Source organism: Sinocyclocheilus grahami, unplaced genomic scaffold (assembly GCF_001515645.1).
Source record: "Sinocyclocheilus grahami isolate Dianchi unplaced genomic scaffold, SAMN03320097.WGS_v1.1 scaffold534.1, whole genome shotgun sequence".
NCBI lineage: Eukaryota > Metazoa > Chordata > Actinopteri > Cypriniformes > Cyprinidae > Sinocyclocheilus > Sinocyclocheilus grahami.
In genome coordinates, this window is record NW_015505713.1 from 1,194,962 (window position 1) to 1,207,169 (window position 12,208).

Genomic DNA, 12,208 nt, shown 5'->3' on the forward strand with positions numbered 1-12,208 from the left:
CAGGAACACATTTCATATCTGTGTGGCATCAAAGGGGGGAGCGCCATTGCCTTATTAGGGAAACACTTCCAGTGCATGGGCATCAGCACAGCAGAACAGAGCTGGGAGGTAAACAGATGGCAAGATAGCATCAAAATCTGATACATTATTAGTATGTTAAGAACACAAATGCAGATAAAAATCTTGAGCCTGTCACCAGTGCCTGATTTGGAGTTACGTTCACTGAAAGGCAATAACTTTTTAATAATTTGAAAAGAAAGAGAATCTCACTGTCCCTTTGGTGCTTGGACAGAAACCAGAAAAGAAGTGTTCTGATTATTCCGTGGGTGTTTCTTTGGATGCTTCTAACTTTTTGACCTCTCTATAAATGGGGGCCCCTCATTGGGCCATATTGAAGATGCATTTCACCAATCAGAGTTGAGTTGCATGTCTGCAACAGTTTATATTAAAATGTTACATGGGGAGCCTTATATGGCTATGAACCTATCTGTTACTCTTCTACTTGTGCGTGTGTGTGGAAGATGGACACATCATGGGAATGTCTCCTAGATAAAATAGCTTCCTGTGCTGTTTTGCTTCACCACAAGGTGAATTGGTGAGTGAATTTTCCATTGCTGCTGGTATGAAACTTAATCTCCCTTATATTCTGCAAAAGTCCAGTCCTCAATGGCAATCCTAGAGGTTTTAGAGATTACCATAATGATGAGATGGGATGTGATTTCAAGAGTCATAATGAACAGGTCTGATTGGGTGCAGCTGCTGATATCTGATGATTAGAAATACTTTTAAAAAGGAGATTTAAAAACAAAGTCTAATTTTGTGTCGCAAAAAGCTGGAAAACACATTACTATTGTGTGGGTTTTAAACTCTTGTTTAAGAGATTCTGTTGTTAACAACAAAACAATGGTAAAGGATACATCATGAAAAGACCCTCGCTGCTTTGTTCTGGGAGTTTATCTTCGGCATTGGGGCAGGAACATTAACCAGACTTATAAGGAACAAACAAAAAGAGTCAATATCTCATATATCCTCAAGCATTTCCACAACTTTACTCTGCAATAAATCTCTCTAAACTTGGAATCTATAAACTCACCTATTTTTTACACTGTTATTAAGCATATACCATGGAGAAGACAGTTACAGTATACAACTGTTTTTTTAAAGCATTAATTGTGCAAAATAAAGCCAACTATCAAAAAGAAAGAAAGAAAAAAACAAGTAACTTTAGAACATCACTTTTATTAACCTTTATAAAGTTATAGCTAATTTATTCACATAAGAAGTGCTAAGTTTAAAGTCAACATTTCACACATACTTTGCCAGTATTTATTTACACAGGCCACAAATTGCAAACTGTGACTGTCTACAGGCAGCGTTTATTGTAGGAATTAGTTTTGCTAAACATACAAAAACAGAAACAGCCCAAGAATAATTATTTATTCAAAAGCAAGCAAAAGGCCATTGCTTATTCCTTAAAGAACACCCAGATTACTAACACATGACTTCATTCAAATTGTTTATCAGGCTTAAAACACCTAACAGGCTAAAGATGATGCCTGAAGGGAATAAACAAAGTTTTATTTTTGAACTGTTTTAAAGCTACAACATGAAATATGTTAGATGTTGCAGGCAGTTGTTTGCATCTGAGGATGAACTGGATGAAAATAACTGACTGGAGAAAAAAAATGGCAGGAATGTTCTAGAATGAAGAGTATAAGCACGAGTTAGGTGGATACTCTCTACCTTTTAGATATGATGACAGTAGTTTAAATATAAGAATACGAGTATGTCTGATGTGTATTGAAGGAGAGATATCAAACCATTTCACAGTAATCTTAGGTCTAAACCATTTTAATTGCTTGCAAAACTTGATATACTTTATATTTGATGCACAAATATACTTTTGATCTGAATCTACTCTTCAATGTGATTTAAAAATGTATAAATCTGCCAAATTCTATGATCAAAACCAGAATCTCAGTCAAAGTTTTTTAGTTATTCAGTTATTAGAACCTTAAGACTACACTCTTAAAAATAAAGGTGCTTCAAAAGGTTCTTCAAGCGATGCCATAGAAGAACCATTTTGGGTTCCACAAAGAATCATTCAGTCAAAGGTTCTTTAAAGAACCATCTCTTTCTTACCTTTTTATAATCTGAAGAACCTTCTTTCGCCACAAAGAACCTTTTGTGAAACAGAAAGGTTCTTCAGATATTAAAGGTTCTTTATGGAACCATTTAGACAAAAAGGTTCTTCTATGGCATCGTGAAGAACCTTTATTTTTAAGAGTGTATATGTGTTTAAATGTGAACATACCATATAAACTGCATTTTCTCTCAAGGGTTAACAAGATAGCTAGTCTGAGTGACGCCCTGGACTACATACAATATAGCAATAAACAAGTCAAAATGGGAGTACACAAGTGAGAAATTTCTTATACCAATAATAAACTCTCATCTCCTCCTTGCATTTAAATTATGACGATACCCATGACACATTCTGAGATAGTAAAACAACAGAGGGTGTGAGAGAATAGGGGGCATCCCTTAGTATCCTTGCCGAGAGTGGTGTGAAAGGAACATTACTATATGCTTTGTGTCTGAGAATGAAGAGGCTCTCATTTGGGGCAGACAAGCAAGGGGACACTGTTTACAGAACAGCTTGTGTGGTCTTTCTTCTTCTGAGACCAGAACCTTATATGTCCATAAAGACTTAAACCTCCAGATCAATCAGCACTTCTCATACCAGTCATGATCCAAGGCTTCTGCGTACTGTTCAACAATGGTTCTTTTCAGAGAATGTTGTCGGGTAATATATAATGTTTCACATTTCACTTTGAAAGATGGATGTTAGTTATATCATCAGTTCATGATTCATGGCTGTTACTACTATATAAACCTCAATTAATATGGCTTTGGTATACTGACAATGACATTGCCCCCCATTTTTATTTAAATACATTTTCATTTTAATAAAATTTTAATTAATTTTAAGTTATTCAAAATACATTTAATATGTAATTCACACTTTAACACGCGTCTATTTTTTAACACACAGCTTCTGTTATTTATTTTCACCTTAAAATGTTTTTTAAAGAAATATAAATGATTATACATTTTTAATAAAATAGTGATTATAAATGATTTTAATGATTTGTTTTATAAAATAACAAAAGTTATGCACACTCACTTGTATTTGGATCAAGGAAAGTACTTTTTACGTGATAGTTAAACATTTTACATTTTAGAGTCATCAGAAAATGGTTATAAATGTTACACGTTGGTGAAAAATGCTCATAAATGTAGACTATAAGACAAACATAATAACAGGGGAGAGTGGGATGGTTGCAACATGGCTTTCTTCAATCAGGAATGAGCTACAGTGATGATATTACTGCATATGCTCAATTAGCCCCTCATCCTTCCTGGAAGAAAGCAGCCACATGTTACCATTCCTTCTACAAAAATAAAGAAATACAATTTTCATGGTAAAAAGTAGCAGTAATTTTTTTATGATCAGACTTTTTTTTCATACTGTCTATCATCATATATCATATCATATCATATCATATCATATCATATCATATCGTGTTTTCTTGTGTCGAAGATGTTGTGTCAAGGTACTATAGCAAGTTTTATTGTGGCTGTCAGGCTGTAGGGACAGTTGCAATCGTTGTTGTAATCTTCCCAATATGCTGTCCCTTACCATGTAAAAGCTTGCCATAACATTACAAAATTGTAATTTTATGAATTAATAAAGAACCCCTTTCAATAGTCAGGTCTCGCTCCTTTTTATTTAAGTAAACAGGTTTTTAAAAATCAGTCTGAGTCTAATGTGGTCTAATGTGGAATTTCCTTCTATCTCACTCTCTCTTTGTCACACACACACACACACACACACACACAGGTTTGTTTTTGTGAAAAGTGGGGACATCCCATAGGCGTAATGGTTTTTATACTGTACAGACCGTATATTCTATTGCCCTACACCAACCCTACCCCTAAACCTACCCCTTACAGGAGACTTTGTGCTATTTCAGATTTTCAATACACTCCATTCTGTGTGATTTATAAGCGTTTTGAAAAGTGGGGACATGGGGTAATGTCCTGAAAAGTCACCTTCTCCTTGTAATACCTATGTCATACCTTTGTCATTATACAAATTTATGTCCTCACTTTTCACAAAAACGCGTACACACACACACACACACACATGGCTTTCTTCAATCAGGAATGAGCTACAGTGATGATATTACTGCATATGCTCAATTAGCCCCTCATCCTTCCTGGAAGAAAGCAGCCACATGTTACCATTCCTTCTACAAAAATAAAGAAATACAATTTTCATGGTAAAAAGTAGCAGTAATTTTTTTATGATCAGACTTTTTTTTCATACTGTCTATCATCATATATCATATCATATCATATCATATCATATCATATCATATCATATCATTTTAATCAGTGTTTTCTTGTGTCGAAGATGTTGTGTCAAGGTACTATAGCAAGTTTTATTGTGGCTGTCAGGCTGTAGGGACAGTTGCAATCGTTGTTGTAATCTTCCCAATATGCTGTCCCTTACCATGTAAAAGCTTGCCATAACATTACAAAATTGTAATTTTATGAATTAATAAAGAACCCCTTTCAATAGTCAGGTCTCGCTCCTTTTTATTTAAGTAAACAGGTTTTTAAAAATCAGTCTGAGTCTAATGTGGTCTAATGTGGAATTTCCTTCTATCTCACTCTCTCTTTGTCACACACACACACACACACACACACACAGGTTTGTTTTTGTGAAAAGTGGGGACATCCCATAGGCGTAATGGTTTTTATACTGTACAGACCGTATATTCTATTGCCCTACACCAACCCTACCCCTAAACCTACCCCTTACAGGAGACTTTGTGCTATTTCAGATTTTCAATACACTCCATTCTGTGTGATTTATTAGCTTGTTTACCCATGGGGACCTCAATTTAGGTCCCCACCGTGTCACGAGTCCCCATGAGTCTGTGTGTATTCAGGTTTAAGTCCCCACCAGAATAGAAAAACAGGTACACACACACACACTTATAAAGACAGTTAAATAAAATGGTAGATTTTGAATCTGAACAGTAAGACTGATTACTACTTGGTTAACTGCTTGTTAGGCAAAAGTTCTTAAGACACAGTCTTAACATAGTGGCTATGTTAAATGCAACTGGCCCCAGTTCAGTAAACTTTCACAGAAGTTAACAGAAGTAGGAAATTATTAAGTCTCAGTTTTCGAACTGAAGGAAATGCAAAAAATGTTGCAACCTTTCCCACTCTCCCCTATATACGAAACTATTTGGTATGCATGTTTTGAACTTTGAATATGTTTTAAACTTTTTACAATGCTTTTCCTTTATTATTTTCTTTATATGTATTATCTACATTATCTCAAACATCCTTAATTGTCACTGACCCAGGTGACAATGATAGAATCTCATCTATGAAAGTGATCAACAAGACTAGACTGGGGAAAAAAGACTAGGTCTGCCATCTTGTGGCAGATAATTTGAGCCAACTGTCATCATGTGAAATGAGGTAAGAGAGAGAAACGTTAAGAAATGTTTTCTGTTATCTGTCTATAATATATGAGAATCATGAGGCCGAAATTGTGGTCTTTATTAAACCTTATTTAATGCTCGTTTGACCTAAATATGGAACAACTGGACCAGTCTGTACATAAGTTGACCTATATCTCCAAAAAGACGACCTGATTGGTAAGTGCAGCAGACACGTCACAGTGGGCGGGATTACAGTACACTCACTTCCGCCTTACTGTACCGAATGGATTTAATGAAACTGGTTGGTTATGCTGAAGTTGAACACGTTTTAGATGCAGTTCAGCGTTGTCAGAAATTTTTTTTGACACAGAAGCTGATTTTTATTTCGTAAACAAAATTGGTAACCCTTCATTTTCATAAACAGATTTACATGAAGTAATTAAATAAAAACTAGACGTGATATAATCATCGTACTAAATCAGTATTCAGTCGTCTAAAAGAGTAAACTGCCTCATAACTGAAAAATTAGAAGCTGATTTTTATTTCGTAAACAAAATTGGTAACCCTTCATTTTCATAAACAGATATTTATTTATTTTAACAGTAATTAAATAAAAACTAGACGTGATATAATCATCGTACTAAATCAGTATTCAGTCGTCTAAAAGAGTAAACTGCCTCATAACTGAAAAATGTTAAAAGCAATTATCCTAATTGGGGGCCCTCAAAAAGGTGAGAATTTTAGTTTTTTTTTTCTAACTGTATGAATGTTATGAATGATACCGCAACAACATTATCACATATGAGGACGTGGCGCAAAGGACGTAGCTACGTGATAGCGTCTGATATGATCAACTCGAATTAGCTGTACAAAGTAACGGTCTTAAAAGTAGCAAATATGGTGATATTAATATGGATATTAAAACCTGTTAGAAAACGCATTTCATAAAAATGCCCTGCGTTCAGGTACCAGGTTCCGCCCCCTGTCATTCGAGGTGCCCAAACCACTGTTCCCTGTGGCAGGAGTTCCCATGCTGCAGCATCACATAGAAGCCTGTGCCCAAGTAAGACACTGCAAACTATGTTTAGATCACATGTAAAGCATAAAGATGAACATTCGTCACAGTAATCAATATCTGTTTTGAAAGTTTGTCATGTTTTATTCTCTTACAGGTTCCTGATATGAAAGAGATCATACTAATAGGTTTTTATCAGCCCAATGACGAGCTAAACCGCTTCATTTCTTCTGCGCAGCAGGAGCTTAAAATCCCAATAAGGTAGATACCAGTTCAGATCAGCAGATATTTTAAACCAAGACTAATTTAAACTATTTCATTGTGTTATATAATACAGATGATATTTATACTGATATTGTGTCTCCCAGATCCGATAGTCCCGTAATGTAAAAACTTGTCAAATACATAGGCTTAACGCAATTAATTTCTTTTTGAATCTGAAGGTACCTGCAGGAGTTTGCCGCCCTGGGTACAGGTGGTGGGATCTATCACTTTCGTGACCAGATCCTGTCTGGGGGTCCGGCTGCATTTTTCATCATGAATGCTGATGTATGCTCCGAGTTCCCCTTGCAGGAAATGCTTCGGTTCCACCGTCAACATGGCGAGAACCATTGTGGAGTCTTACTTGGAACAACAGTAGGTTTATGTTTAGTAATTAGTGGGTAATATGATTTTTGGATATAATATAATGTAATATAATAATTAGGGCTGTCAGTTTAATGTGTTAACTTAATTAATTAGTTATGAAAAAATTATGTGATTAAAATATTTTAATGCAGTTAATGCACTGGTCCCGTGGCCAGACCTGTACATCATATTACATTTCATAAAATTTCCCGTTGACAAATATGATGCAGGGCAACAACTCCATACATGCAGTTATACCCTAAAATTCAAGATACTGGGGCAAAAATGCACCTTTATGAGTTTTTGTCTCATATTTATATCATATGATAAGCGATAGAGTATCATTAATTAAAAAAAACATTCAAGGTAGTTCACTCAAAAATTGTAATTCTGTCATCAATTACCCTCATGTCGTTTCAAACCTGTATGACTTTCTTCTTTTGCACAACATAAAAGAAGGTATTTTGAAGACTGTTGGTAATTAAGCTGTTTTGGTTACCAATGACTTTCATTGTATGAACAAAACAATACTGAGATGTTACTCAAATGATCTTCTTTTATGTTCCATAGTTTATGTTAGGCTGTTGACGCCTAAATGTTTATGTGTGATAAATTTTATGTTGAATCAAATAAACGATTTCTTTCTAAAGCTACTATTTGTAAAGTCTACTTGATACTTTCTAACGCAATAATACATTTAAATGATCTTTTGTGGGTAATTTCACAGCCAAATTTAATTTGTGATTAATTAATCGACACATCATGTAATTACTTAGATTAAAATTTTAATCGACTGACAGCCCTAATAATAATATATAATATAATATGTAGTACTGTTCAAAAGTTGAAACGTTTTTTTTTTTTATGTTTTTGAAAGAAGTCTCTTATGTTCACCAAGACTGCATTTATTTGATCAATAATACAGTAATAGCAGTAATATTATAAAATATTACTATTAAAAATAACTGTTTTCTATTTTAATATATTTTAAAATGTAACATATTTCTGTGAAGGCAAAGCTGATATTTCAGCAGCCATTGCTCCAGTCTTCAGTGTCACATGATCCTTCAGAAATCATACTTAATAATAAATAATATGCCGATTTGGTGCTCAAGAAACATTAAAAAAATTTTTTTTATCAATGTTGAAAATAGTGGAAACAGTGGTAAATTGTTTCAGGATTGTTCTATATCTCTCTCATTGCAGGCCAATAGAACACAATCGCTGAACTACGGCTGCATTGTGGAAAACCATGAGACAAATGAGGTACTATAAATAAATATGTACTAGATTGCTTCCTTGTACACTAATTACACTAATAATCACTAATTACACTAATCCTTGTATCACTCATTTCTTTCAGGTGCTCCATTTTGTGGAGAAACCCAGTACTTTTGTTAGTGACATTATCAACTGTGGGATCTATTTGTTCACACAAGATATTTTTGGCCATATTGGGACGGTTTTCCAGAGGAACCAGCAAGAGAGGATCCAGTGAGTGTCACTGACATAATTCAGCCTCTAAACCGCTTTGCAGACAGATTTACGTGTATTATAATAATAGGTCAGCCTGACCTGTTTGCACTGAAATGAGTTATTTTTTTCCACAGGGAAGAACTCACTAATGGCAAGCAGATGCCAGAGGTGATTCGGCTAGAACAGGACATCTTTACAACCCTAGCAGGACAGAAAAAACTCTTTGTCTACAAAACACAGCATTTCTGGAGTCAGATAAAGTCTGCAGGGTAAATCTGCCTTTCTCTCAATTTTTACCTGTCATCTCCCTTTTCTGTCACTGTTACTTATGCATGATGTTATATAACGTAACGCAGGTCAGCAATATATGCTAGTCGTTTGTACCTCAAGCAGTATCATCAGGCACATCCTGAAAGACTGGCCACAAACCAAGATGGAACCCCCAAAATAATAGGTATGTTGCATGAAGAAGTTGATCTTAAAGCTGTGTTTTTATCAAACATAATTTACCTATGTAAACACAGAACTCACTAGTTGTATTATATAATTATATGCAGCTACAAGGTCACTGAATTTTTTTTTCCACCTTCAGGGGATGTTTATATCCACCCTACAGCAAACATCCATCCCTCTGCTGTGGTAAGAACATAGGCAACAACTTATATACAGTAAATATATGCTTCTGCATTGTATTCAATTTCTTTCTCTCCATTCAGTTGGGTCCTAATGTTTCCATTGGCAAAGGGGTGACAATTGGAGGAGGCGTAAGAGTGAGGGAGTCCATTGTTTTACATGGAGCCGTGTTACAGGTGAAGTGGGTCACTCTTGTGTTTACATTTGCTACAATGACAATTAGACATTAGAAAGAAACGTGACATTGATTTTTATTAAATATGTGAGTCTCTGTTTCAGGATCACTGTTGTGTGTTGAACAGTATTGTTGGGTGGGACAGTACAGTGGGGAAATGGGCAAGAGTAGAAGGAACTCCGAGTGACCCCAATCCCAACGACCCATATGCTAAGATTGACAGCGAGACTTTGTTCAGAGATGGAGGTCTAACCCCATCCATCACCATCCTTGGTATGAAGATCTTGCCTCTATTATAATCTAGTGGCAACATAGATAACACAATACAATACAATACAATACAATACAATACAATATTATATATTTTTTAAATTTTAAAATATTTTTTAATGTTTTATTAAAGAATGCTCAAATGCCAAATTTATTTTGTAAAACAAAAAGGCAGTAAAAATAGTAATACTGTGAAATATTATTACAACTCTTTTCTGTTTTAATATATTTTAAAATGTAATTTATTCCTTTGATGGCAAAGCTGAATTTTCAGCTGCCATTACTCCAGTCTTCAGTGTCACATGGTCCTTCAGAAATCACTCTAATATGCCTAATTCTAATAATATAGCCATGTTGTAACTGCATTACTGATAATCTACTGAGTGTTTTAAACACATAAATACGATGTACTAGTTGGTTTCTTCCAGAAGGTAGAGCTGTTCCTTAAGAAGTTATAACAATCATCTTGCTACTGCATGTACTGTATGTGGCAACAGTTCCACAACAGGAAGTTTGTCTGACCATCTATACTCTATATTTTCCTTCTAGGCTGCAATGTGAATATTCCATCAGAGGTCATCATTCGAAACTCTATCGTCTTGCCTCATAAAGATCTCAACAGGAGCTTCCAAAACCAGATTATCCTATAGAAGATACTTTCCTGTACTGTCTTTCTGAATAAATACTGTACATTGGGTCATGTAGAAAGTATATAGCCTAGAGATTGCACAAAGTATTGTTTATGTTTTATCATTATTTAATGTATTTTATGTATTTGGTAGTTATAGTCCAGAGAAAATAAGTCCACTTGTGTGGTCAGTTTGTATTGCAATAATATAGCATGAATAATATGGTTCAATGGGGTTCAGTTTTCCTGATAATTGTAGGACTGGGAATTTTGTATTTAATATCTCATTCTAAGTTGATACACCAGCCTTATACACATATAGTATATTAATCGATTTTACTTTTATTTTAGTTGTATTCCTTAATTACAAATCACACATTCCTGTATTGCCTTTTCAGTAAAATTAAGATTTTTTAGAAACTGACAGATTTGAAGGCACATATTTTTTGGCAGGAATGGAAAAGATGGTGATAAAGTTTCGTTTTTTAACAAAAGACAAAAAACAAACAAAAAATAGTTTCAGGGATTTTATTCCTGTTTATTCCTGAATTATTCCTGTTCTCTGTTGCAACCATGTATTAAAATCATCTAACAAAAGAAAAATAGAAACATCAGAACATGTGGAGTATTATTATGACAAATTGACGAGTCCCCTGTGAGTACAAATTGAGCCTAATGCGTTTGTGTTTTAATTAAAAGATTAGAAAACTTGAATGCATCATAATGCTTTAAATGTGTTACTGAAGTTTACATATATCAAATTAAAGTGCTATGGAAAAAATAAAACGGAGAGGGCCATATGAGTGACCAGTCTGACTGGTAGGAAACACTGAGAAGACATATGTGTGTCTTGCCATTTACAAGCTCTTATGTGGTTTTCTGTCAGCTAAGGCGAAATGCAGAATAATTTAGGGCATATACAAACATAGTTGTCATTTAGTTGTTTTTATTTCTTTTTTTTAATGACCAAAGTAGTAAGGCTGCAAATGTGAGATTAGTTACAATGGCATTTTCAAATGAAGTGTTCCTACTGTATGTACAAAATGTAAGTTAAATTGCAGAAATATTTTCTTACTCCCACTTTTTTTCCCAGACATATAGAAAAGATCTTTACGTTTCTTTGATTAATCTGTCTGGCAGAATGGCATATAAATTTAAAGAAGCAAAAGTAACTGACAATATATATTCTAAATAAATATCCTATTAATAAAGTATTACTACAATATTACTATAGAGTATCTGTGTTATAAAATATAACATAATGCCATCTTTATTGGGTTAAGATGCATCTGCAGAGTATCGTGGGAAAGCGATGGCAAACTAAATTCCACTTTAATTTGATATAAGAGTGTTTTAAAATGAAAAAAAAAAGTTGAAATGCACTCATTCATGTTCATGTCAATGGCCATTTTGTTTGTTTACTTTTGTCACACTTCAATAATCACTTTTTTTTGCATTATTGTAAGGAGTAGGTTTAGGTTTGGGGTAGGTGTAGGTGTAGATGTTTATAAAACGCAATCAAAAAGGTACAAAATTTAATTTATTGTTAGTTTCTAGCCGTAGCTGTATCCCTTCTAGCCACAACCGTAAATGAGTTCTAACGCTAACTTATAAGAATTTAAAGACAGACCTACCAAGAACTATTAAGTTGTTTATCAATAATATATACTTTTTAAAAAACCTGCACCTGCATTATTTCATCTAAATAAAAAAATAAATCAAGTTCAATAGTATAATTCCTAGTGAAGAACTACACTACCCATAATCCTGCAGAAAAATGTCCACCAATCACAGTAGAGCCCTTCCCCAAGGGGAGTCTTCAAGGTTATCAAAAAAAGCATAATGCTGCAGTACAC

General features: G+C 34.3%; 1 protein-coding gene across 3 annotated transcripts; it reads left to right on the top strand.

The window, feature by feature from the left end:
- Positions 1–5,521: 5,521 nt before the first annotated feature.
- LOC107555420 (mannose-1-phosphate guanyltransferase alpha-B) lies at positions 5,522–11,049 on the top strand. 3 transcript variants are annotated; one of them, XM_016238201.1, is made up of 13 exons: positions 5,523–5,565; positions 5,700–5,744; positions 6,494–6,591; positions 6,701–6,804; positions 6,987–7,179; positions 8,377–8,436; positions 8,534–8,664; positions 8,781–8,915; positions 9,003–9,100; positions 9,239–9,285; positions 9,363–9,455; positions 9,559–9,727; positions 10,274–11,049. In XM_016238201.1, the coding sequence occupies exons 3-13, from the start codon at positions 6,559–6,561 to the stop codon at positions 10,372–10,374; spliced, it is 1,164 nt and encodes a 387-aa protein (XP_016093687.1). In that variant the 5' UTR covers positions 5,523–5,565; positions 5,700–5,744; positions 6,494–6,558; the 3' UTR covers positions 10,375–11,049. The 3 variants fall into 3 exon arrangements, with proteins under 3 accessions (XP_016093688.1, XP_016093687.1, XP_016093686.1); XM_016238202.1 differs by lacking the exon at positions 5,700–5,744 and having other exon boundaries at positions 5,522–5,565; XM_016238200.1 differs by lacking the exons at positions 5,523–5,565; positions 5,700–5,744 and adding an exon at positions 6,155–6,259.
- The last annotated feature ends 1,159 nt before the right edge of the window (positions 11,050–12,208 follow it).

Bases quoted from the DNA above. Each gene is read 5' to 3' on its own strand.
- LOC107555420 (XM_016238200.1), top strand. From the start codon at position 6,220: ATGTTAAAAGCAATTATCCTAATTGGGGGCCCTCAAAAAG. The intron at 6,592-6,700 runs GTAAGACACTGC...ATTCTCTTACAG, and splicing joins ACATAGAAGCCTGTGCCCAA to GTTCCTGATATGAAAGAGAT. The intron at 9,101-9,238 runs GTATGTTGCATG...TTCCACCTTCAG, and splicing joins TGGAACCCCCAAAATAATAG to GGGATGTTTATATCCACCCT.